We start from the raw sequence: 26422 nt of genomic DNA, 5'->3' as shown, positions 1-26422 counted from the left end.
AAGGGTATATTGAACATCAGCGAGTTCTGCAACGTAAACAGACGCAGGATCATTGAGATTGAGAGAGGCGGTGAGGTTTTGATTGAATATACCGAAGCCAGAGGAATCGTTGAGAATTGATCCGTGCGTCGGTGTTAAATATCTTGTTAAAGTCGAATTTTCGAAATTTTCTATGAAAAGTGTTTGGGATCACTTGCGGGCGTATGTGATCCGAGGTTTTGCGAATCGCACCTTTTATGAATGTTTCGAAGATTGCAGTTAAATCAGAAACGTGAGGGAGCTTGACACGATTGGGATAATATGGAGAAATATTGATCCATGTAATCGAAGCACAAAGACATAAATCGGGATTGAGAATTGATCTCGACAAGCCTCTCGAAATTGGCAATTACCAACGAGTTCAAAACATTGCATCGGATGAGCAATCGATATGAGAGGTTCCAAAATCTATTTTTCAGCAGAAGGACGCCCGCTAGCACTTCTAGACTCATCGAGTGCATGCATCATAACACAATACGCAAACAACAATTTTGAATTCGCTCCAGTTTGATGAAATGTATGTTCGCTGCGGAGCGGAAACAGAAACTCCCGTAGCCCATCTACGATAATATCGTTGTTTGGTACAACCTGATTAGGTTTCCTGGGTGGGCACCCCACCATGTTCCTATTTTAGATACCCCAGGTACTTTAGAGTCGAGCCAGACCTCGAGATATTTGAAAGTTAAAACCTGACCAATAGTTTGACCTATAATTTGAAGCTGTAGTTGTGGTGGTTCAGGCTTCCTTGAAAATACGACTGGCTCAGTTTTCTCCGTGGAGAATTCGATACCTAGCTGGAGGGCCCAAGCAGACAAATTGTCTAAAGTATCTTGCAATGGTCCTTGCAAATCGACAGCTTTGGGATCTGTAATAGAGACCACACTGTCATCTGCAAGCTGCCTTAGCGTGCAGGAATTCACAAGACATTCGGCAATGTCATTCACGTAAAATTGTAAAGAAGGGAGCTTAGATTTGAGCTCTGAGGGAAGGCCCATTAGAGTGCCCAGAAAAATGACGAATTTTTAAAAACTCTATCGGCCCACCCCTGAGTCGATTCCTAGTCCCACCAGGAGTACTTGCTCCAAATTTGAAGCAAATCGGACAAGTCTTGCTACCGGACCAACGTGCCTTAAGTTTGTATGGGATTTTTCGACAATTTACATGGAGAAAAACCACTAACTCGCATTTTCGCCGCTAGGTGGCACTATATGCATCATACTATCACTAAGAGTGAAAATAAGAAAGATAATTTAGATGCCTACAAATTTGTTGAAGACTGCTAGTCAATCCGGCTTTGGTAAAATAAGTTATTAAACTTTTAACGAAGTGATGTCTGAGTCAGTTTTGCATGGGGCCTAGCAGTGCATGATTGTGGATCAATACTTGATTCGCACGAACACAACATTTTTGTGAAATAATGGTTAGGTTTAGGTCAATAGTATGTTCGGAAGATTTATAGTAAGTAATATGAGTCATGTTTTAGTTAGAAAATTTTAGTTCCACATTTTACCGCATAGAGGGCGCCAACACTAACTTTTTAACGAAAAGAGATAGATTAGGTGTCTTCCACAAAATTGTAGAGCAAGCATTTTTAAATATTTCTTCCGAACATCTCGATATTCTATCTCACTCCTATGAAAAGTTAGTGTTGGCGCCCTCTATGCGGTCACAGGTGGAACTAAAATTTTCTAACCAAAACATAACTCGTATTATGTACTACAATTCTTGTGAATATACTATTCTGCTAAATGTAACCATTATCTCACAAAAATGTATAGTTGGTGGTAATCGATTACTGATCCACAACTATGCGCTGCTAGGCCCCATGCAAAACTGATTCAGACATCACTTCGTTAAAAGTTTAATAACTTCTTTTACCAAAGCCGGATTGACTAACAGTCTTCGACAAAGTTGTAGGAAATTAAATTATTTTGCTTATTTTCACTTACAGTGATAATACGACGCATATAGTGCCACCTAGCGGCGAAAATGCGAATTACTGGGTTTTCTCCATGTAAATTGTCGAAAAATCCCATACAAACTTCAGGCACGTTGGTCCGGTAGCTAGACTTGTCCGATTTGCTTCAAATTTGGAGCAAGTACTCCTGGTGGGACTAGAAATCGACTCAGGGGTGGGCCGATTGAGTTTTCAAAAATTCGTTATTTTTCTGGGCACTCTAATATACAGTTCAAATACACTTCTATGTGGAAAAAGAATAATTTCTGTATGAATACAGTTGCCACAGAGCCGAAGAAATAAATACACGTGTCTGACACACATAGGCAATGTTCTGTTTGATAGTCTTTAAAACTTTCCAAACTCCCTTCTCAGGCGAGTATTTTGCTTTAAATGACGATCCACTCCCTGAAAACCTCTTGGTTTCTAGCATGCCATCGGGTACATCACGTCCCTTCAGCATGTCGGCACGATTGCCACGCGACGCTGACGATTTACGGCTATACTACCAAAACGTCAGAGGACTAAGAACGAAAATCGAGGACTTGTACTTGGATGCTCTTGACGGAGACTACGATATTTATGTTCTGACGAAAACTTGGATTGATGATCGTATTGCATCGATGTAGCTCTTCGGGGATTCTTATACGGTTTATCGTGCGGATCGAAGCGCACATAACAGTGTTCATGGTCGCGGCGGGGGAGTTTTGATCGCTGTTTCTTCCGCACTAGCCTCCTGTGAATTTGGTGTGGATAGTTCATCAAGCATTGAAGTTGTTTGGACGAAGATTACTACGCAGACGAAGAACTATTTTATTGGAGCTGTTTACATTCCTCCAGAAAAGCAACTTGACTGCACTATTACGCAGCTTCATCTCGACTCTATAGAACATGCTTTTTCTCAGACAGAAGCAAACGATGTGATAATAGTTCTTGGTGATTTCAACCAACCAGTACTGATGTGGGTTTCTTCTGGACGTGGATACGCTTACCCTAACCCGTGATCCTCGACAACAAATCCTGCCAGCCGCTTACTTCTGGACGAGATGAAAGCCATCACGGACTAAATCAAGTAAGCACGATTTCCAACCATCAATCCCGTTTTCTTGACCTTGTCTTCGTCAGTGAGAATGCTTTGCCTGAGTGTTCTGTGAGTAAAGCTTCCAGTGTTATCGTTCCTTTGGATAACTATCATCCCGCATTAGAAATATCCATTTCCATCATTAGTTCACCACAATATGAAGAAGCTTTAGCTGTGAATCGTCGTAATTTTCGCAAAACTGATTTAGCAGCACTACGTCTCACCCTATCGCTGATTGACTGGAGTGTACTACTTGATCAAGTTGATGTAAATCCTGCAGTCGATCTCTATAACCGATTACTCATTGACTGTGTTGAAAAATCCGTGCCTGAATATCAACCTCCCAAGAAGCCTCCATAGTCTAACGCTATGCTTCGGAATCTGAAACGCATCCGTGCCGAAGCCCTACGTGCGTACGCAAATCGTCGATGTCCTATTCTCAAGCGCTTTTCGGCACTCGCCAGCAATGAGTACCGCTGTTACAATAAATTGCTGTACAAAGGATATGTGAACCGCATCCAACAAAACTTACGACGAAATCCGAAGGGATTCTGGGCTTTTGTTAAAACGAAGAGAAATGAAACGGGTCTTCCGTCTAGGATGATCTACAATGGCGAAGTAGCGACTACAACGGCCGAAAAATGCTCCCTATTTGCCAGCTACTTCTCAAGTGTCTTCATGACTGATGTGCCATCTGCCATCGAGCTCGAAAACGCGACCCGAGATGTTCCCATTGGTGCAGTGGATATGGATGCATTCACTATTTCAGTACAATCGGTTCTCTCTGCAATACGAAAAACAAAATCGTCTTATGCTCCAGGACAAAGTGCTATGCCGTCTGCTGTTCTGAAAAAATGTTCCAACATCTTAGCGATCCCACTGACGCACCTTTTCAATGTGTCGCTTCAGCAGCGAAAATTTCCCGATGATTGGAAGTTTTCAGTTATGTTTTCGGTACACAATAAAAATGACAAAAGCAACATCGTGAACTACCGGGGAATCACTTCGTTGAGAGTTGAGTCAAAAATCTTCCAAGCGCTTAGCAACGAGGTGCTGTTTTTTTGCTAGTACACATTACATAAGCCCTTGTCAGCACAGATTATTCCCTGGTCGATCGGTTGAGACGAATTTAGTTAGCTTCACATCGTTTTGCATTGAAAACATATCCAGGAAACTCCAAGTGGACACGGTCTACACAGATCTTAAGGCCGCTTTCGACACAGTTAACCGTGAGATACTGCTTGCAAAGCTTGATAAACTAGGATGTACCTCGAGATTCTGCCACTGGCTTCGATCCTACCTTTTTCACCGCGAGTGCGTCGTGCAAATTGGGGACAACGTGTCTGAATCCTTTTGTAATAATTCCGGAGTTCCACAAGGTAGTACACTAGGTCCATTACTATTTTCATTGTTCGTGAATGATGCGGTCTTTGTTCTAATACGTGAAGGGAAACTGTTGTTTCGCCGATGACTTGAAGATATTTCTTGTGATAAGGAATGAAGCCGATTGCCGTGAGTTACTGTGTCTCATTGATACATTTTACAATTGGTCTCGAAGAAACATGTTGATCCTTTGTGTTAAGAAATGTTTTGTCATCAGTTTTCATCGTACAAGAGACATGCTTAATTTTAACTAAGCAAATCGACTTTTAGGTTTTATGTTCAAAATTTCTAGCGAATTCCGGGATCCTCTGTGTTTCAAAGCTTTATATTGCTCACTGGTGCGCTCGCAGTTGGAATTTGCAAGCATCGTATGGTGCCCTTATCATGCAACGTGGAGTGAAAAGATTGAAGCTGTCCAGCGCAACTTTGTACGATATGCTTTACATCAATTGCCTTGGAATGATCCGTTGAACCTGCCACCATATGTGAACCGTTGCAGACTATTAGGACTACATACTTTGCAAGAACGTAGACATACTTCGCAGGCCATATGCTGCAGCAAGGGCTCGGAAATTGTATTCGGGAGTTTTGCAGCGACGGGATGCATATGTGAAAGAGAACTCAAAGACCCTTACCGGTCTTCAATATTGTACTGTCATCGTAAGGGATGATGCGAACAAGTCAGAAAGAGATAGAGAAAATTTCGTTGAAAAGATCTTATATGGCAAGCAATGTGTTCTTGTGGTTTGAAGACTACCATTTTTTACACTACCGGAATCATAAAGGCGCAAATGTATCTATCTGTCTTCAGAAGAAGTTGCTGTTTCAGCCGGATTTAAAGTCGGTGCACATCACGCTAAATTGCCTCAAGGAGAAGGGTATAGATTTACTAGTTATTAGCTGATTGTGGCAGTTCAAAACAATTAGGGGAGAAGGCGTTCAAAAAATGTGATGAAACACTTGTCCGGAAGTTGACAAAAAGTGTTGAGCTTGAGCTTGTGCGACCACCCCTGGCTGCTACTCCGTTATCGATCGGGACTAGCTGAGGTTGCACAGGGAATCAGTAGATAATTATGCTTGGGATTAGCGAAACATCTTTCAATGTGCAACTCCTGGTAATGCTAAAGTGTTTCTGATCAATACCGGCGCCGGCCAGGCCCGAACGTAGATCGCGGAAGGAAAGGGAAGGAATGGTTAGTCCGATACTTGCTTTTGCTAGAGGTCGTATATACTACTGCGCACTCCACAAGTATCACGGGAGGAGGATATTTTTGTTAGTAGAGTATAGAAGTTGGATATACTTCTTCTTTACCGATGCCAGAGAGGTGATTCCACTACTTGGACTAGATATCGATCCACCAATTTCATGGACCGGAGACCAACGGCTTTACTTCCCTTCCGAAGGAAGACGTGACCACAGATTTTTTCACCTCAGAAAAATCTCAACGACCTCGGCTGGAATTGAACCCAGGCCAACTGGAATGAGTGGCGGTCACGCTTACCACTCAACCACCAAGTTGGAAGTTGACAAAAAGTGTTCGATGACAAACTCGAAAATTCGTGACGGAATAATATCGCGATGGTCCATGCAAGCCAAAAATGTGCTTATTGGCGCCGGTTCTACGACGGGTTAACAAGTGTAACGTCAATGAGCACTTTCTAGGTACTTCCTTTTCGCCAAACAGGTTTGTCCTTATTCTGCTCCAATACATATGACATACCACGTTGCGTTCCCTCATGCAAACGATTTACCGTGCAGTTTTCATTTGCTTTCTTATCATTCAACAATATTCCAGGCAAGTATAATAATGTTTTTGAACCAGCTGTACCTGCTAATTTCTCACACTCCAGCAGCGCTGCTTCAAGCAGCCTTCGGATATACTACCAAAATGTACGTAGATTAAGGACCAAAATAGACACATTTTTTCTGGCTATTGCGAAAACTGAGTACGACATAATCGTTCTAACAGAAACCTGGCTGAAAGATCAAATCTATTCCGCACAGACATCATTACGCCGTTTTTAGGAATGATCGGTCTCCCTGGAACAGTCGTAAGACTCGCGGGGTAGGGGCGTTTTGACAGCAGTATCGGATGAACTAAACGCTTATTTTGATCCTGCAACCATCTTCAATGCGCTCGGACAGTTGTAATTCCTTGTTGATACATCGCAAAACACGCTCAATACCGACGTTAGATACTTGTCCCTCGATCAAAGATTTGACGTGGTGAGTATCTATGAACACGTAAAATCATTGGGCTCGATAGTATTAAGTTTTAATCCTCCTGCTATTCTATTTGGCGACTATAACCAGTCAAATCTTCAGTGGCGTATGTCGGAGAGAGAGAGACAGAGAGAGAGAGAGAGAGAGAGAGAGAGAGAAAGAGAGATACACCGTATGTTGACTCGCTGTTCTCGCATATGCAGGCTGCCTGCTGCGCTCTCCTGGATGAGTTTAACTTGCATGGGCTCACCCAAATTAATTCGCAATTATCATCGAAACGAGCACCTGTTGGATCTCGTTCTCGCAAATGATATTGCCCTATTGGCCACATTGTGCCACATTGAAAAATATGCTCTTAATCAACAATTGGGACTTTTATTGAATCGTCCATCATGGGTTTATCGTCGGAGATTTGCTCTGATCCCGATTCCAGCCTCATCCTTGAATGGGGTTTGGAAGTAATTTGCCTATGTGTGGTAGGTGGTCATCCGTGTATGGTTAGCTCCAAGCAAAACCGCCAATTCGTTGAGCAACCCCGATTCGAATTGACGCCTCTGATCTGTAGTAATATATTCAGGGCAACCGAATCGCGAGATCCATTGAGAATAGAGTGCTATTGCTACCGTGTTCGCCATCATATTTTCCAACGGTATAGCCTCGGGCCATCTGGTGTAACGATCTACAATGGTAAGAAGATATATGTGACCGTTAGATGGAGGCAAAGGGCCCACTAGATCGACGCGGATATGGTTGAAACGACACTTAGGCAGGCCGAACGATGCCAACGGTGCTGATGTATGACGCAAAACCTTTGATTTTCGGCACGCTTCGCAATTTCTCACAAAACCCGGCGATATCCTTATTTATTTTCGGCCAAACAAATCTATTTGACACAAACCTCCGTGTTGCTCGTATACCAGGATGACTGATATTGTGAAAATGTTCCATAATCATACGGCGATGCGGTTCTGGTATGAATGGGCGAGTGAAAACTGTTTCCTGAGAGTTATCGAGGAACTCGTGGATTTGAGTAATTCTTGAAGTTCTGGGTCGTTGCTCTGATCTAATGCAATGGTTTAGTAATTTATATGCGATGGAGAACTGATCGTGTCCACCCTAGACAGTGTATCTTCTGCAGCGTTTTGCTTGCCGGCGATTTGTTTTATATCTGTTGTGAATTGTGAAATAAACTGCAGCGCTCTCTCCTCACGAGATAGACGACAGGCAGAATTCGAAGTCATAGCGTTTGTTAACGGATTACGATCGGTGAAGATCGTTAAACGACGGCCTTCTAATAGATGTCTGAAGTACCTGACAGCCATTTTCATTCCCATCAGCTCTCGTCCGAACGTGGAGTAGTTGCGTTGACCTGACGTGAATTTTTCCGAATAGAAACCTAGCGGCTGCCGGACTACGCAGGAAAATTGCTGCAGAACAGCTCCAGCTGCAGTGTTGGAAGCGTCTACAAATAATCCCACGAGTTTCTCTGGATCAGGGTAATACAACAGCGCTGCTTCCGCTAGTGATTTTTTTTGCAGTTCTCAAACGCTTCAATTGCCTCCTCACTCCATTCGATGTTTCGTGAATCATTTTTCTTGTTGCCTGTGATAAGGCATCTCAGTGCTGCCTGCATATCAGTCGCTTGACGTATGAATCGTTTAAATCCATTTATGAGAGCCAGGAATCTTCGAAGATCTTTGACTGTTGTTGGTCAAGTAAATTTCTGTACTGTTGTGACTCGACTGGGTAACGGTTTCACCCCATCATTACCGACCAAATAACCAATGAATTCAACCTCTTGTTGCGCGAATTTGCATTTTGGCAAGTTAATGACTAGATCGGTCGAACGAAGTCGATCGAAAACTATTTGCATGTGCTGATAATGTTCTTCAATTGAAGATGAAGCGACGCATATGTCATTGATAAAGATGACTACGAAATCGAGATCTCCGAAAATCCTGCATTCTGGTAAATTCAAAAAGGCCGAATGCAGTTATTACGGCCGTCTTAGGTATGTGTTCCTCTTCCACAGGTATCTGATGGTATGCTCGTTCAAGGTCTAGTGTGCTGAATATCGACTTACCGTGTAGAGCGTTCAGGAGATCGTGTATGTGTGGTACTGGATATCTGTCTGGTATAGTACAATGGTTCAGATTTCGATAGTCTCCTACGAAGCGTAGCCCTCCAAACTTTTTGGGAACACAATGCAGTGGGCTCGCCCAACTACTACTGGACCGGTGACAAATACCAAGATGCATCATAGTTTGGAACTCCTGTTTGGCAAATGACATCTTATCCGGTGACATCCTTCGTGCTTTACATGCGACGGCTGGTCCTTTTGAAATTATGTGGTGAGTTAAATCATGGCGAACTTCAGCACGAAGTGTTGACGGACGTGTTATAACCTTAAACTCTTCAAGCAAGTGCCGGAATGGATGATCATAACTGATAGTTGTAACGAATGCACTACGCCGCCTGTAGCTTTGAGATGTGTTATCCCGTCTATGATGCGTTGATGTTTGAGGTCCACCGTTAGTCCAAAATGGGACAAAAAGTCGGCTCCGATGATCGCGGTGCTAACATCAGCTACAAGAAAGTTCCAAGAGTATCTTCTGCGGAGTTCAAGATCCGCGTGCAGGAAACGTGAGTCAAAAGTGTGTCGATTAAAAAAACGAACGTTGTTAATCCTGTCGAAAACGCTTAAGCGGCGGCTTTCCTTGTTTAAGCCCACCCCCGCCGTGTCAGATGGGCTGGTACTTAGTTTTTTGACGAATTTTCAAATGAGCACGGCGCGCGGCACTGGTGAGCTTGTGAACCGTACTTTTTGTGATACCGACAAATTCTGTCACGGTCGCTTGTACCTTGTCGAGCACGCGAGGATGACCGGCTTCTCTCGCTTCTGCCTCTACCGACTACTTTTAGTTTCCGGATCTCTGCAGTGAGATATGCGATTTGCTCTGCAAGCTCCTCTTGACTGGGAAATGCTGTTTGCGAATTCGTGGCTGCTACATGCATATGCGAGAGGGAAGATTCAACCATTTTATCTGCCATTTCTGCCAACTTGGACAGTGTGCCGTCGTGAATCGTCAAAACTGCGGGGAGCCGGTTTAAAAACATCTTCACAAGGCCATCGTCGACTATTAGTCCAGCTGCCAGGTCCTGCATTTTGGCCAGTAGATGTGTCAGCTCCATGTCGCCCAAATCGCAGGAATTCAATAGTAGTTTTCCATTTTAGCTTGTGCCGATATTTCAAAACGGCTCAGCAGTCTGTCCTTGATAGCCTGATACTTGTCATTTTGAGGGGGATTTACGGTTAAATCTGAAATGTGGCATAGAACGCTCTGATCCATCATTTTGAGCCTGATTTGCGAACATGGGCAGTATATCAGACATAAGCTATCAACCTTCATTAGCTTTATACGCACGCATTTATGATGCTTGTAATGTGCCCATCACAGCATGCTGTTTTTTCTTTTCTTTGTTTACTCTTTTGTACGTCAACGTCTTCGCTTTCAAAATGTCGCCTAATGAAAATGGAATAAAAATTATGATTTTGGACACATGGCTGAGTGAAACGAGTATGCGAAAATTAGTAAACCACTTCAAAATTCATCACTTCCTGAAACAAACAGAAAACTCGAAGTTGGACCAGAAAGGGGTATCTCTGATTAAGAAGAATAAATCAATGCCGATACGTATGATTTGGCTAACCAAGCGGACACAAGTGTCGAAATTCTTCGAAACTCGCTAAACAAAAGAAAAAAAAGCGAAAAAAGGCTTGGAAATTGCATTCGAAAGTTTTACAGCGACTTGATGCATATATTTAAATGGATAAGCAGACCTATGTGAAAGAGGACTGTAATGAGGATGCAAATTATGCGATCAGGTCAGAAAGAGAGAATTTTGTTGAAAAGATCTTATATGGCAAGCAATGTGTTCTTTCGGTTTGAAGACGACCATTTTTTACACTACCGAAATTATAACGGCGCAAACGTATCTATCTGTCTGCTGTTTCATCAGGATTTATAGTCGGTGCACCACTCCAAATTGGTTCAAGGAGAAGGGTATAGATTTACTAGCTGATCGTGGCAGTTCAAAGCAATTCGGGGATAACGCGGTCAAAAAATGTGGTGAAATACTTGTCCGGAAGTTGACAAAAAGTGTTCGATGACAAACTCGAAAATTCGTGACGGAATAATATGCCTTTCGCAATGGCCCATGCAAGCCAAAAATGTGCTTATTGGCACCGGTTCTACGACAGGTTAACAAGTGCAACGTCAATGAGCACTTTCTAGGTACTAACGTGGAATATTCAAACCGTGAGATATTCCTTTTCGCCAAACAGGTTTGTCCTTATTCTGCTCCAATAGAGGAATTCCACGAAGATCCGTCCGAAAATCATTAAAATCGTGACCGACCATCTTAGATTCCGATGAAAGTTTGCACGTTTCACCGTCATGGGAAACTAAATATTTTCCACAGGTAATAAGATTATTTTGACTCAAGAGCAACTTTTCAAAAGGGCGTAAACGTTTCTACATGTATGAATTTCAATTTTTTTTGTTTGATTACTATATTTTATACAGCAAAACTATCTAAGAACGAGTTACAGGGAATGAATACTTCTGTTTGTAAAAAATATACACTGCAAAAAATGTTGTCATTTTTCAAAAAAACAAAAATTTATGATAAAAATTTAAATTGCGAAAAAACCCATTTTTTTAATTTTTTTGTATTTTGTTACCAAAAACCTAAAGAGAAAAGAAACATTTTGAATGTGATTGCATGATGGAGAAAAAATCGGTAAAAATTTTTTCTAACAATAACTTCGTACATATTTTTAAATTTCATACTAATTGACATATTGTATTGTAATTTTTTTACAGAATATAATTCTAAGCACCATATAAAATCAAAATGCATTTAGTAAAAATCTTCCAAAATGCGATAGATTTCGAGATATTTGAAATTTTGCTCCTTCAAAAACAATTAATTCGTGTAATTATGCTCTTTTTAAAAGTTATTCGCGTTACCCCATCATAAAATGCCAACAATCTAATGTTTCTCGTTTTAAAGATGTAAAAGCAACTTTTTAGTGTATTTGGATCATGGAGAAGCTTTCAATAAAAAAGTTTTCCTAGCAACAACTTTTGACATATTTTTATAATTCTTACTATTTGCAGTCAAAAATACAATTTTCTTTTTGAATATGATTCTAAACGCCATTTTAATTCGAAATGCTCTTAACAAAAATTTTCTAAAATGTAGCAGTTCTCGAGATATTTTAACTTTTGTTTTAACAACACAATTATTTTGTTTAATTACGACCTTTTCATAAATTAGTCGCGTTTCTCCATCAACAATGATAGGTTTTTCAAAAGGTCCGTAAACTTTCCTGCTACTTTCTCTTTGACATCTAGGCGATATTGTGAAACATTTGAATGTTACATGAAAACAACCAAAATATGATTGAACTATATAGTTTAATCATCAGACCCTATGGTTCAAATATATTTTGGTTGCTTTCATGTAACTTTCAAATGGTTTACAATATCGCCATCATGTTAAAAAAAATTTGCAGGAAAGTTTACGGGCCTTTTGAAAAACCTATTATTTTTGATGGAGAAACGCGACTAATTTATGAAAATGTCGTAATAAAACAAAATAATTGTGTTGTTAAAACAAAAGTTAAAATATCTCGAGAACTGCTACATTTCAGAAATTTTTGTTAAGATCATTTCGATTTAAAATGGCGTTTAGAATCATATTCAAAAAGAAAATTGTATTTTTGACTGCAAATAGTAAGAATTATAAAAATATGTCAAAAGTTGTTGTTAGGAAAACTTTTTTATTGAAAGCTTCTCCATGATCCAAATACACTAAAAAAGTTGCTTTTACGTCTTTAAAACGATAAACATTAAATTTTTGACATTTTATGATGGGGTAACGCGAATAACTTTTAAAAAGAGCATAATTACACGAATTAATTGTTTTGAAGGAGCAAAATTTCAAATATCTCGAAAACTATCGCATTTTGGAAGATTTTTGTTAAATGCATTTTGATTTTAAATGGTGCTTAGAATTATATTCTGTAATAAAATTACAATTTTGTATGTCAATTAGTATGAAATTTAAAAACATGTACGAAGTTATTGTTAGAAAAACTTTTTTACCGATTTTTTCTCATCATGCAATCACATTCAAAATGTTTCTTTTCTATTTAGGTTTTTGGTAACAAAATATAAAAAACCTATTTTAATCCACCTAGCGATGCAATTGTGCCTTTCTCAATCATGAATCACGAGAATGTGTGCGTTTATATTCATTGAAAGCTTTTAAATGCATATATTACATTTTATTATTATACATCACATGACAACTATATACAGGAAAATAAATCATTATTCGAGTTCTAAAATTTTGAAAAAGAAAAAACAGCCACGGTAATATTGAACTGAAAAAGGTGCAAAATCGGCAGTCCCAAAAAGTCAATTTTTATAAAAAAATTTTTTTTCGAGATAACATAAAATCTCGACGTTTCATGCATTTTAAAGATGTTTGGCATCAAAAATACGAATTCGATTTCTGAAATTTCATGAAAAAAAAATTGAGTTCCGGCTTATTTGCACTCAAAAAAAAAGTAAACGTTATGCCTATTGATTTTACACATAGATTTTTGCAATTAACGGAGGCATATAGACACTATTTGCTGGTACATAAACCTTATGTGTGTATTTACAAGAAATAATAATCTTACATTCAAATTTCATAACTATTAGGCACATAAAACCCCATTCTATAACAATATGCACATATAACTTATGTGTGTGCATACATAGTTTATACAGTTGACACATAGAAGGTATGTGTGCGCGTGATAACAATAGCATTTCTTCTTCATATGAATTTTAAGCGGTTTGAAGCAAATAGAATTAACGTTTGGATTTTTTTCAGTGTGGGAATTTCATATGTGACCGGACGGTTTAGTCTATATTTCCGGAACCATATAAGCGATCCGTACGAAATTTAATAGGCATCTATGGGGATATTATAACTATCATAAGTTTGTGAAAATCGGCCCAACCATTTCCGGGAAACTGATGTGAGTTCGTAAATTTTGAAAGATGGCCGCTTTTCCCGGGCACTTCCGGAACCGTCTATGGTGGTCAATGTAGTCAACGAAAGTTTGGTTGGCCGTCGGTGACCTAGAACAGCAAATTTAAGTTGTTTGAGAGACATTTTAGCGAAATTTTTACCTTTTTTGCTTTCATCGGAGTATCGGTTTGAATCACAATTTGCTATGTGATCGCACGCCACAATCTGTAACTCCGGAACCGGAAGTCGGATCGGGATGAAATTAAATAGCCATTTACGGGGACGCAATACCTTTCATTTGAGGCCAAGTTTAGTCGAATCGGTCTAACCATCTCCGAGAAACCGATGTGATTGTTATTCTGAATTTAGATACTTCCGCCGGGGCTTCCGGAACCGAGGATGGTGGCCAATGTGGCCAAATAGACTTTGAATGGATGTTAGTGACCTAATACTACAAATCGAAGCAGTTGTGGTCATATTTTGGAAAATTTTTCACCTTTATACATTCATTGCAGAATTTATTAAAATCGACATTTTCTGCGAGTCCGTACTCATCACCCTGTAATTCCGGAACCGGAAGTCGGATCCATTAGAAATTCAATAGCAGCCTATGGGAACGTTGCACCTTTCATTTGAGACTAAGTTTGTCAAAATCGGTTCAGCCATCTCTGAGAAAAATGAGTGACATTTTTGGTCACATACACACACACAGACGCACATACACACACACATACATACATACACACACACAGACATTTGCCGAACTCGACGAACTGAATCGAATGGTATATGTCACTCGGTCCTCCGGGCCTCCGTTAAATAGTCGGTTTTCAGAGCAATTGCAATACCTTTCTATTGAGAAAGGCAAAAAGTTATATTGAAAAAATAGATTTAAGGGGGTTGCCATTGAAAACGCCTTATAAATCGATAACCTTTAGTCATACAAGCTCAAGTTCTTTAACACAATTCTTCACAATGAGTATTTCTAAAACATTGTCGAAGACACCAGCTTTCTATCTCGTCAGTAGAGGAGACCGGGGCTGGTTGGCCAAGTTTTGCTTTCGGAATTTCTGTACTCATTCTGGTTAGACTTTATGAAAACCGGTTTGCGCTGTCATGAAGATACAACCCTTGAGCACATATGTATTTTATTCATTAATGAAAAAAAAAATCAGGGAAAAAGTTATTAGCAAATAAATGCGGAAAGAAAAATCGGCCAACCAACCCCAGGGCTGGGGTAGGTTGGCCGAGTTTGGTAAAATAAGTTAAACACGTTAAATGTAACAGTGGAAAACTTTTAATTAACATTAACATCGATTTTTCGTATATAGGTAAGGAAAATGAAATCCACTCTTCACTTTTTAGTCTTTTTAACCTTTTTGGACTTAGTTTTGACAGCTTTAGTGAACTTTTTACCAGCTCTCGCTGATTTTTTTTCAACGTACGCTTACGTTTGATTTCATTTTTCTGCTCCTCCAATACTGCTTTTATTGAAGAATCGGTTAAAATTTGAGACGATTGGCGTTTACGAACTTGCCACTTCTTCGAATCAGATCGTGCACTCGCCTTGGGAAGAGGTCTGACGTCTTCAGAGAGGCTTTGTTCGGGGTTGGGTCGATCTGTGACAAATCCTGCCAGAAACTCCTCAGGAGGAAAAATTTTAGGATTGAAGGGGCCCACTCCAAAGACTCTGAAACCGGTTTGGCATTTAATTCATAAAATATTGGAATCAACTTTTTTATAAACAATTGCCGACTTTTAATGATTCGAATCTCTTATTTCTATTTGGTAATAATTTTAAAGTATTTTTATTACTTATTTCTCGTGTATATTTTTCCTTATAATCATCAGTATTAGCATAATATCAAATTTTGTTTTGAAAAAGGTTGGAATTTCACAAATATCAAGGTGCACATTACCCTACACTTAATTAAATGGCCGAGTTGTGGCCAACCAGCCCCGCACAGAACTCGGCCAACCTACCCCATTATATATTTTTGAGAACAATCACGATTTACACAAACAAATATAAGGTTATAACTGGTAACCGTTATACCATTTTGTTGGGTTTTGAATACCCTTTCCAGCAGTAGAAAGTTATTGAAAATCGGATTAAATTGATTCGCTTTACTCATATTATTTTTCAGAAACAGAAATTTACTCACCAGTGCCGAAAAAAAGAACAAACGTGCTCCTGTTCAAAAGACACCACCAAAACACCTGAAATTACGTCGATGCACTGGTGACCTAATACACCAACAAAATCACTATAGATGTCGCTACTGTGACTAATAGCTTTTTCATAAAAGGCACTCGGCCAACCTGCCCCTTCGGCCAACCAGCCCCGGCCACCCCTATAAAAAGTTAATTTTCTTAGTTCGATCATAGTAGGCCATGCCTAATTTCAATTGTTATCAGATTGTGGGAAATATTCATACGAACAATTTCTCCAAAGACACCGTGTGAAAATATTCGATGGTTTGGCCTCTAGTGAATTAAGTTCACGTTTTTGGCGTTTCCGACCACTGTGCAGTGGGAACTTGCGAGAGAAGTTAACAACCATCAAACCATCGGCCTGGGCATAAAAGTTGAACACCTATCGATCCACATCTCGCTCAACACTGAACTGATCGCGGTCGCCAGGAGAATCTCGACCCCCATCAGCTGCTCCATCGTATGCATCTACCTTCCACAGGGGGTCACCAATATAAAAAATCAACTAATCAGCCTGATCAACCAGATCCCAGCCCCATTCGTCATCCTGGGAGACTTCAACGCCCACCACTCGGCCTGGGGCTCGGACAAGTGCTGCCACCGAGGCAACGAGATTGTCCAACTCATCGAAGAAGTCAATGCCGTCATACTTAATGACAACAGCACTACGTTTATCCGCGGTAACACCGCCTCTGCTATCGACATCACCTTTGCCTTTAGCTCCATCGCCGAGATATGTGGCTGGTCCACGGCCAACTTCCCCATCGAACTACACATCAACCACCCGCCACCTAAAACCACCAGGCGCTTGCTGTACGACACCGCCGACATCTATACAATCCCAACTCGACCGAGACCGCACGTACACGCCGACCAAACTCTCGGAAATGATTGTCACCGCAGCTGAAAAAAGTATCCCCCGAACCAGCGGTGCACCACCACACCGAGCCGTACACTGGTGGAATCCGTAAGTCGCCGCCACCATCAAAGCGCGCCGGGAAACACTTACACCCTACAAAAAACATCACCCAATCAACCCCTCCGTGACCAAAGAGCGGACAACTTTAGGACGCTCTGGAACGCCGCAAGGAAAAAAATCCAAGCGGCTAAGGAAACAAGCTGGATCAACTTCGTGGACGGAATTCATCCGGACTCTCCAACTACGGAGCTCAGTGGAAAACGCCGACAAAACGGCAACTCCCTAGCAGTCAACGACATCACCATCACAGACCCTGGAAAAATCGCGGACAGGATAGGATGCTATTTCAAATCGTTATCCGCCGACGAAGCTTTACCGGCAGCATTCACCCAACGAATAAGAAAACTCCATACCGCACCTACTACCTTCACGCCAGACTCCACAGCCATCTACAATAAACCCTTCACGGGATCTGAGCTCGCCGTCGCCCTCAGTACTGCACCAGGGGAAATCCGACAGCCCCGACAGGGTGGGCTATCCGATGCTTCGGCACCTCCCCCCGGAGGCAAAAGGGCCCTCCTAGAATCATTCAACACAATTTGGGAAGGCGGGTCCTTCTCAGAGGAATGAAAACTGGCCCATGTGGTTCCCATCCCCAAAAAGTGCCGTACACCTAGCGACTTCAGACCAATCAGCCTGCTATCATGCACATCGAAGCCCCTGGAGAGGATGGTTGACCGATGACTGACCACATGGCTGGATGACCATAAACATCTCGACCAACGCCAATTTGCCTTCCGGAAGGGACTCGGAATTCTCGACGTGGCAAAAGCCTACAACATCGTCTGGCGTGAAGACGTACAAGAATTAAAGCGATGAGGCATACAGGGAAACCTCGGTGTGTTCATTCAAAACTATCTAACCAACCACCGCTTCCGGTCTGCATAGACGGCACACTATAGGACGAGTTCCGCTAGACCAGCGGAGTGCCGCAAGGATCAGTACTAGCTGTGACCCTATTTCTCGTGAGGATGAACTCGCTCTTCGCCACGCTGCCCGGGGGCATCTACCTATTCGTACATACGGATGACATCATCTTGGTGGCCCGTACAAGGATATGCCTCCAGGTGGCCGTCAACGCGGTCGGCCGATGGGCACTCACGACCGGCTTCAACATCGCAGCAGAAAAGTGCGCCATGACACATTGCTGCAGCACATATCACCCAGCCAACGCCCGACCAATACGCCTCAACAACATCGTAGTTCCGTTCCGAAAGGAACCAATTGTTCTCGGGATCACGCTCGATCGGAAACTAACCGTGATGTCACATTTCCGACGATTAAAAATGGACTGCGAGAGCAGAAAGCGGCTGGTCCGCACGATCTGCCCTAAGAACAAACGCCGAGCAGCACTGAACGTCGCAAGATCCCTAATACATAGTAGAATATTTTACGGGGTCAAGATGACATGCCGAAACCTGGATGGACTCTCCAACAACCTCGGGCCCCTATACCACGGAGCGGTTAGCCTCCGGGCTATTGCCGAATACCCCTGACGAAGCAGCCTGTGTGGAGGCCGGAGTACCACCCTGCACCGAGTGAGACCACCGGCCTGGTACGACTCCGGACCAAATGTCGACAACAGCCTTGCTCGTATAATAAAGGTCGGTGGCCACCCGAATCTTCACCATGGTACCTCCAAATCTTCACCGACGGCTCCAAGGCTGGCGACGGAGTAGGCGCGGGAATCGGTGGCCTTGGGGAGCTCCTCGTCCATCTTTTTTCGCCACATCTATGGAGGAATAATTCGTTAGATCCCGAATCACATATGACCGGAAGTGATCCCGAATATTTGTGCTTCATCTAAAACAAAAAAAAATAGTATCTGAAATGTATCGACGAAAGCTTAATAATGTTAGTTTGTTGTGGGAGACATTCTTAATCCCCGGCACATGGACCTCATAGAGGGTGGTTTACATCCCGTTGACGATGGCGATCATGACACTGAGCATGTTGTCTGGTCGTGGTGTCAGATATGCGTTAACAGATTTCCTTCGTTCCAGTGAGGAAGATCACACAACGCAGTTTCGATTTGGGATGTCTTGGCAAGTCGCGATATTCACTAAGAAGCAGAACTCTGGCCATTACAATCCATTTGTGTAATTTTGACTGTTTGCAACAGCCGAGTTCGCTACTGCGGTCCCTATTTAAAATATTGAGTGCTCTTTTCCATCAATCCAATCACTGATTATCTTGCTACGATTCTGTAACTTCATCCGCAACATTATTTAGCAATGGTAATAAGATATCCGCATAAGATAAACAATTGGATTAAAAAAATATCAGACCTTCGGTCGAAGCTTAGAACTGTTTTGTGTGGAAATGAAGAGCTTTGAAGCTCCATGTTAACTGATTTAATTCGGCCTTTTTTTATGGACTGACGTAATATTATAACCGTAATTTCCAATTCCGCTGACATCCCTAGCACAAAGCAATACTCTGACTTTAGCAACAAAGCATACTGCTAGCCTTTGGCTGCAATTATTGTTGATAGATTCGCTATTCTTGAACTGTACACATCGAGGCATATCGCGAATTTCGCCAAACGCAGGACACGGCGAGAGATTGTGTTTGTTGAACGTTTAGTTTTACTTGTTGTGGTTTCTGTTATTGATTTCAACAGTTGTTGGACTTTTTGTTGCAATCTAATATATTTTCTGATCTACATTCAGTTTCAGTATCGTCTAATTTTGCTTTCATCGGTTTGCAATGAACGCTCACGGGTGAATAATAAATTGTTTTTTTCCACAATCAGTTTAGAATGTTTTTGTTTTCTTTTTCTTCTGTCTACTCTATACACTTACGCCCTAGACTGAATTTGCTCCGGCATCGACTACCCACGTCATAACAAACATAAAACATAAATGACTCATGATTCATACATCCTAAACATAAACTAATCTGTACAATTAAATAAATCCCTCATGAACATAAAATAAAACAACTCTACCACGGGTTAACCGCGCCTACTGTCCACTCCAATGCTGGACGTCACCGTCGATAAACTCTACGTGGGTAAAGGGAAAGTGACCTACCTTACCGCGCAGCTCACCCTCCCACTGGCCGTTGATGTTGGTTTTGATGACTTTGATCACATCGCCGACGTTCAGCTTCAGTGCCGTCTCGTCGTACGCATTCGGCACTCGTTCCTGTTTCACACGGGCCAACGCTGGCAACTGCCGGTTCAGATTAGATTTGAAGATGTTGGAATTATCCGAATGGTGTAATCCCACAACCGGGGGCCCTTGATGTAGAGAATTTGCTCCTGCACCAGCCGCATTCGGTGGCCGTTCGATAATGTTGTCCTCATAGCGGGTAACGTAGGGTACCGGTATCTGTCCCGTCTGTCCTCGGCTGTTCCGGGCCGTCCACCACTGCTCCTCGTCTTTGCTGATGATTTCCAGAATCTCACCCTTTTTGAAGGGTAAATCATCCGGATCACTTCCTTCGAAATCAAACTTCCCTATCACCTTTTCGTACCGTCTGATGGCCGGTCGTCTCAGAGGAGTCGTGTCCAGATAGTGCAGCTTGTAAAAGGTCAGCAAATCTGGCAGATCGGAAAACGTTTGGTCACCGATTCGGAACATAAAACAATCCTCCGCTGCTGGGATCTTGTTGATTATGTAGTGACTAACTTTGGAATCCTCCCGAACACAGAGCACAAAATCTCCCACGATGGTTGTACTGTCGCGGACTAAAAACACACCGCTTTCACGTTCGCTCATCAGCAGATCCGTTGCGTCTTGGCGGGACATCGGACCGAAGTACCAGGCTGCCCGGTCATACACATCGAAGGTTGACATTGTTGGGCACTTTCCGGTGCACTCCTCGTCTCTCCTTTCGGGATGTTGCTCACTAGAAACAAATATATATTTAGACTTATAAAAATAACATTTATAATAGCGCCATACTTACAAAACAAACTTCTAGTTATGCCTCGAAATTTAATATATTACGAGTTATCTAAAATTGTAAAACGAGAAAGTGAAAATTATTAGAAAGCAAGCAAAACACTTCAACTACGTGCGTCATAATTCAACTTTAACCCACCACTTTTGGACGCTTTTCTCTTAATGGAGGCATTTTAATTAAAGCATTATCCACATTTCCTACGTCAATGCAACCACCGACGTCGTCGCGAAGCCACCGCTACCGGGTTAGTAGCAGTGAGGCTTGATCTACAAAAGTCACGCTTTTTCGCATACCACCTCAGTAGTCTCTTTAGTACCTAGTCATATCTATACGGTGACAGCAGAGTGTCAGCAGCAGCAGTAGCAGGGAGAGCAAAAAGCTAGCCTCTTCAGATAAAAGTGTAAAATGCAATCGTCACACATTTTCGCCAGTTGCTAACCCTTCCCAAACAACCCCACTGCAAGCTGCTGTGTGCTGCTTATCTTTAGTGCTCACTCACTTACAACGGCTTCCTAGCCGTTCATAGTTGAAAAGGTACGTGACTAGGCTGCAGCATGTTCGATACATAAGTACGGAGACGACCTCCAATCACTCTGTTTGTCTACCACATCTTTACCGTACGATGTGGGTAGTTTGTGATGGCGAATAGTTTCTTTTTGGAATTAAAAATCCAAATCATAATCACTCGAGATTGGATATGGGCAAGAATATTTTGAAGGATTACATTCGGGGTCACCTGCTACTTGCTAGTCATAGAGTAATGTCTGCTTTACAAAATTATTTCGTGATACTTACGGAAGTGTAATGGAGTCGGTGGACTTCCGTTAGGTAGGTATCACACAAGCATCCCATTTTAGCCTCATTGGCAACTCCAGCAGGGAATGGGTGAAGGGGAGGAGAAAGTTGAGCTCCCTAGTTCAACGAGTGATGCTCGAGGTGGCGCACAGTGGCGTAACTAGACCCAATTCCTGGCCAAAATTATTTTGCACGTTTTTAGTCAAAGAGTAGTAAAAAGTGATTCCTTGCAGTTTTGGACAATATATGAATAAACAATTATCATATTAATCCTCCTAGCAGTGTAATGCAGAGCCAAAATAAAAAATAAGGAAAACACTTTAATTTTGATTTATTCAAATCTAACGATGTTATTGGGGGCCATTTGATCGATCGAATCGATCAAAAGAATCGACTCTTCAAAAAGAGTGAATGAATCGCGATTCTCTTTTAAAGAGCTGCGATTCACTGATGGAGTGACAATTTATTATGAACTCAACGAGAACCAAAAATAACCGAATGAGTTTGCCGTGAAGTTACAGCGCTTCCAAGCGTGCTTCGTCTACCAAGCGCAGTGGTAATTTTAAACTCGATTATCTCGAAATACCGATTAAAAAAAAATGGTTTTCCCGTGATCACGATTCCTCGAATACCACTCAACCGATTGTCTTTATTTTTTTAATTGATCGTAATTAATTTTTCTCATACCTTAACAATTCCTTTCTTATGTTTGTTTTGTAGAGGAGAATTTTTCAATACAATTTTAAAAGCCTAAAACTGCGATTTATTAGGAAAAACGTTCACGAATGCAGGAAAAATGTTGAAATGTAGTCTCCGGTTATTCAACTAGGTCGACTAATAGAAACCGACTAAAGTTACAATTATTTTGTTCAAGATGTGTGGTTCGATGCACGAAATTAGCGGTAATCAACTGGTTGGCGTACGAACTGGTTTTAGTTGGGTGTTGCAAAATCCGTTTTTTTCGGCTCGGTGCATGAAGTTAGCAGTAAAGAATCACGAACTGGTTACGGGCGGGTGTTTAAAATCCGCTTTTTCGTCGTGCATGCTACTCTCTAACTATCAGAAATGAAAATAATTTCCTCTGCCAGTAGTAGGTAACGACACAAATTGATTCATCCACCAGCCGTGTACAATTCACAAATATTTTTTCCCGGTATTGTACAGCCCTTGGAGAACCCTGTACGCTCTAAACAGCTCTACACAAAAAATTTAAATAAAACTGTAGCGGACCTACATTTAAAATTTCTCATCATTTCAGTGTCCGGTTGGTGCATCATATTGAAGGCTCTGACCGAGATGAGCTGAAACTTTTCCCCATTTCCAAGTAGTTTTTTTCGAAAGATTTTTCAAAACAGGTTTTCGTTATTAATGCATGTCATACATACCTCAAAATTTTATACAACATTGTTGAACTTATTTTCGACAAATTCCGAAAATTTATTAATTCCATGCAGTATGATATGAAAAGATATGAGCGTTCCAAACCTTACACGACTTTCATCCCGAAATTTTGAAAAGGGCCCGTATATTGAATGATAAGTCGTTAGCCACGACAAAAACGGAACAGCACTTCATAGTATAATGGGTTCCGTCGCGGTACTATTTTCGAAAAATCACACTTTTATTTGCTTACTTTGGGGTCTTAGAAATAATGTCACTGTTTAGTTACTTAGTAGTTTGGAATGGACAGGGCTTCAGAATGTAAATTTAGCAGGAATTTTATCTTTTTGCTAAAATTAAATGATTTAGCCTTACAATATGTTTGGCAAAGTTGTTGTACTTTACAAGCCCTTTATTTTGCTTTAAACAGAAGCTAGGGTGGTTCTAACTTTAGCAATATTTAAAATGAAACTTTTGAACGGTTCGAGATAGAGCTTGACTATTATCGATGAAGTTGTAGAACAACACATTTTAGACAAATTTGCTGAAGACACGCAAGCTCTAGCTTTTATACTTTCCATTGCCCGACAAATCCAAATGTAAGCTGCTGGGTGTTCCATAAAAACGGTTTTATTTCTATAAAAAGTTTTCATTTTACACTAAAGTACCCTATGGACAAGGGTACAAGATTATTTTAAGGTGCATAATTTTCTTTAAAACTCCAACTACCAAAAAATTTTCGTTTGAAAGGTATGAGAACTTTTTTATAAAAAAATATAACTTTTTCATATAGCATTATCTTCGATTAGGACACTTAACATTAAATACCGTTGTTGTCATATGATATAGCATCAGGAATCAGGAATCAGTAGCGTCTGGCTCAAATGGCACGTTCCCCATGTTGATCGGAGATTTGTGCCTTGCCAAGAATCGTCTTTTCATCATTTTCCTGATGGGAAGGATTGGGGAAGTGGTAAGGTTAGGGGTAAGGAAAACAACGACACATAACAATTAAAACAGAGCATTCTGCACCCCCGGAGTGATGCTGAACGATCTGCAGGTGCTACAACAGCAGGAATAAAACTTCCAACCCTCGGAGGGATTTAGAACCTCTACTCAAACAGTGAGCGGATATATCAACACCCTCGAGGGGATATTGAGATAACAGAACGACAACACCCCCGAAGAGATATTGTCATTCAAATACGGCTAAAAAAGTATAGCTCTTTACCACACTGGGTTAGGAACAAAAGCATATCCTTAAATTTCAGCTCTCTGTACATAGGTTCACCTATGCATGGAGAACCAAAAATCCGGATGCGCAATTGCATTAATACAGGGCAATTGCATATCAAATGATATGATGTTCCGTAATCGGATTCACAAAAGATCACATGAATAATACTCAGCGCGCTGAATAGTAGCCATGTGATAATTGAGTTTGCAATGTCCAGTCAGTGCCCTGACCAGAATACTGCAGTTGTGCTTGGAAAAATGCAACAAATTTCTTGACATTTTCGGACTCACATCCGGCAGAAAAGCCTTTGTTTGAACGCAAGTTTGCAAGCTACGCCAATGGTTGGCATGTTCGAATGCAGCCCAAGAGCGAATCTTGTGCTTTATCCAACTTATTGACAGTGGTAGAACTGGTTCTGAACCAACGAAATCAGTCGCAGCGCCAGCTCTAGCCAATTCGTCCGCCCATTCATTTCCAGTAATACCGGAATTTGCCGAAAGCCCGTCTACATTGGCCAAAGGCCATGCAAGCTTTCTTGATCCTGAAATCGATGTGAGCTGTCCAATTAAGTTTTGAGTCGAGAATTACCCCAACGAACTTAACTGGATCTTCGACAATAATTTCAGAGTCAAAAAACTGCAATGGACGAGCTCCGGTTGTAATCCTTCGTTGCGCGAAAAGCACCATTGAGGTTTTATTTGGATTAACTGATAGTCCAACATGAAGACAACACCGCTCAACAACAAATAAGGCTTGTTACTATGTTTTAATTGCCGCAAGGTTCTACTGTATCGATTTTGTTGGCTATTTTCGGCAAATTGCCGAAAATAGCCAACAAAATCGATACAACAAATAAGGCTTGTTGCATCAAATCAAAAAGTGTTTTAATGCAAATACCGGTGATCATTATATGATAATCATCGGCGAAACCATACGTCGGAAACCCAAGCTCATTTAGTTTTCTCAACAAGCTTAACGATGAGCACAGATTTCGATTGCTAAGCATTGCGTGTATCCAGTTCGTGATATATGAAGGTACTCCATGATCTCGTGCTGCTTCCAAAATGGATTCGAAAGACACGTTGTCATAAGCACCTTCAATATCGAGAAAAACTCCTAAACTTGATTGCTTTTGTGAAAAAGCTTTTTCAATGTTGTAGACAACATTGTGTAACAGGGTGGTAGTAGACTTCCCCCGCTGATATCCATGTTGCATTGCATGCAGCGGGTGCTCGCCCAAGCTACCTTCCCGAATGCAGTGGTCGATTAAACGTTCCACTGATTTGAGAAGGAAGGAGGTCAGACTGATCGGTCTAAAGCTCTTTGCCTCCTCATAAGTGACGCGGCCACCTTTGGGAATGAATTTGACAGTTATTTCCATAACTGACATACTTCAACCCGTCGGTTGCCACGCGGCCTCTAGGCTGGTTTTGTCCGAAGAAAGATAATAGAGTTATCAACCTCCTAGTGGACCACAGCCAGTTACTGGGGAGTTCGCCCGGCTCTTCCCAGGCTCCGTTCGCCATTGAGAATATTTTAAACCCCCTCAACAATTTTACCCATAGCACGGGTCGCATGACACTATGGAATTGGGGTTCCCTGTTTGGTGTTACCACCGGAACAGGTAGTCCGTAGTGTAATTTTTAGCCGGTTGAAACAACCACTACCGACACTACACGGCTTATCTAGGCTGTTCGGAGAAAGAAGCTGACATTGATGGACAGCTCCCATAGATGGCCGAACAGCCGGCTGATATAGCATGCTTTGTAGTATAGATCGCAAAAAATGGCAAATACAATATTTTTTACGTATTGCAATATTTACTCATAAAATAGTTTATTTTTAGTAAAAAGTATATATAACTTTCTAACGAGAGATGCTAGATGTTCGGTACATCGAGACAAAATGCTCTCCTTCAAAATATCTGAAAGCTTTTCTAACGTGATCCTTATGAAAAATTAAAACTGTAAAAGTTATATAAAGAAAACCATTTGTTAAGAAACATCCTATTTTTTTGGTAAATTTCTTGTGAAATGGAAAATACACGACATAGAGTTCCAGTGTCTTCGACCAAGTTTTTTAAAATTTTATTTTCTACGAAGCTCTATCTTGAACCATTTAAAAGT

At 41.3% G+C, this 26422-nt stretch overlaps 1 protein-coding gene across 3 annotated transcripts in view; it reads right to left on the bottom strand.

Moving 5' to 3' along the window:
* LOC131678922 (adapter molecule Crk) overlaps positions 1-26422 on the bottom strand; it is a 51299-nt gene that overhangs the window by 7731 nt on the left and 17146 nt on the right. Inside the window, exons 1-3 of one of the 3 annotated variants that reach the window (XM_058959368.1) lie at positions 21023-21151; positions 20888-20935; positions 19605-20827 (exon numbers count right to left, since the gene is read on the bottom strand). In XM_058959368.1, the coding sequence (XP_058815351.1) occupies positions 19939-20775 (837 nt within the window). In that variant the 5' untranslated portion in view covers positions 20776-20827; positions 20888-20935; positions 21023-21151 and the 3' untranslated portion in view covers positions 19605-19938. Of the gene's footprint in view, positions 1-19604; positions 20828-20887; positions 20936-21022; positions 21152-26422 lie in introns of those variants that run through there. The other 2 variants (XM_058959369.1, XM_058959367.1) reach the window with 2 other exon arrangements.

Source organism: Topomyia yanbarensis, chromosome 2, assembly GCF_030247195.1.
Source record: "Topomyia yanbarensis strain Yona2022 chromosome 2, ASM3024719v1, whole genome shotgun sequence".
NCBI classification, from domain to species: domain Eukaryota; kingdom Metazoa; phylum Arthropoda; class Insecta; order Diptera; family Culicidae; genus Topomyia; species Topomyia yanbarensis.
This window is presented reverse-complemented; position numbering and strand designations above follow the sequence as displayed.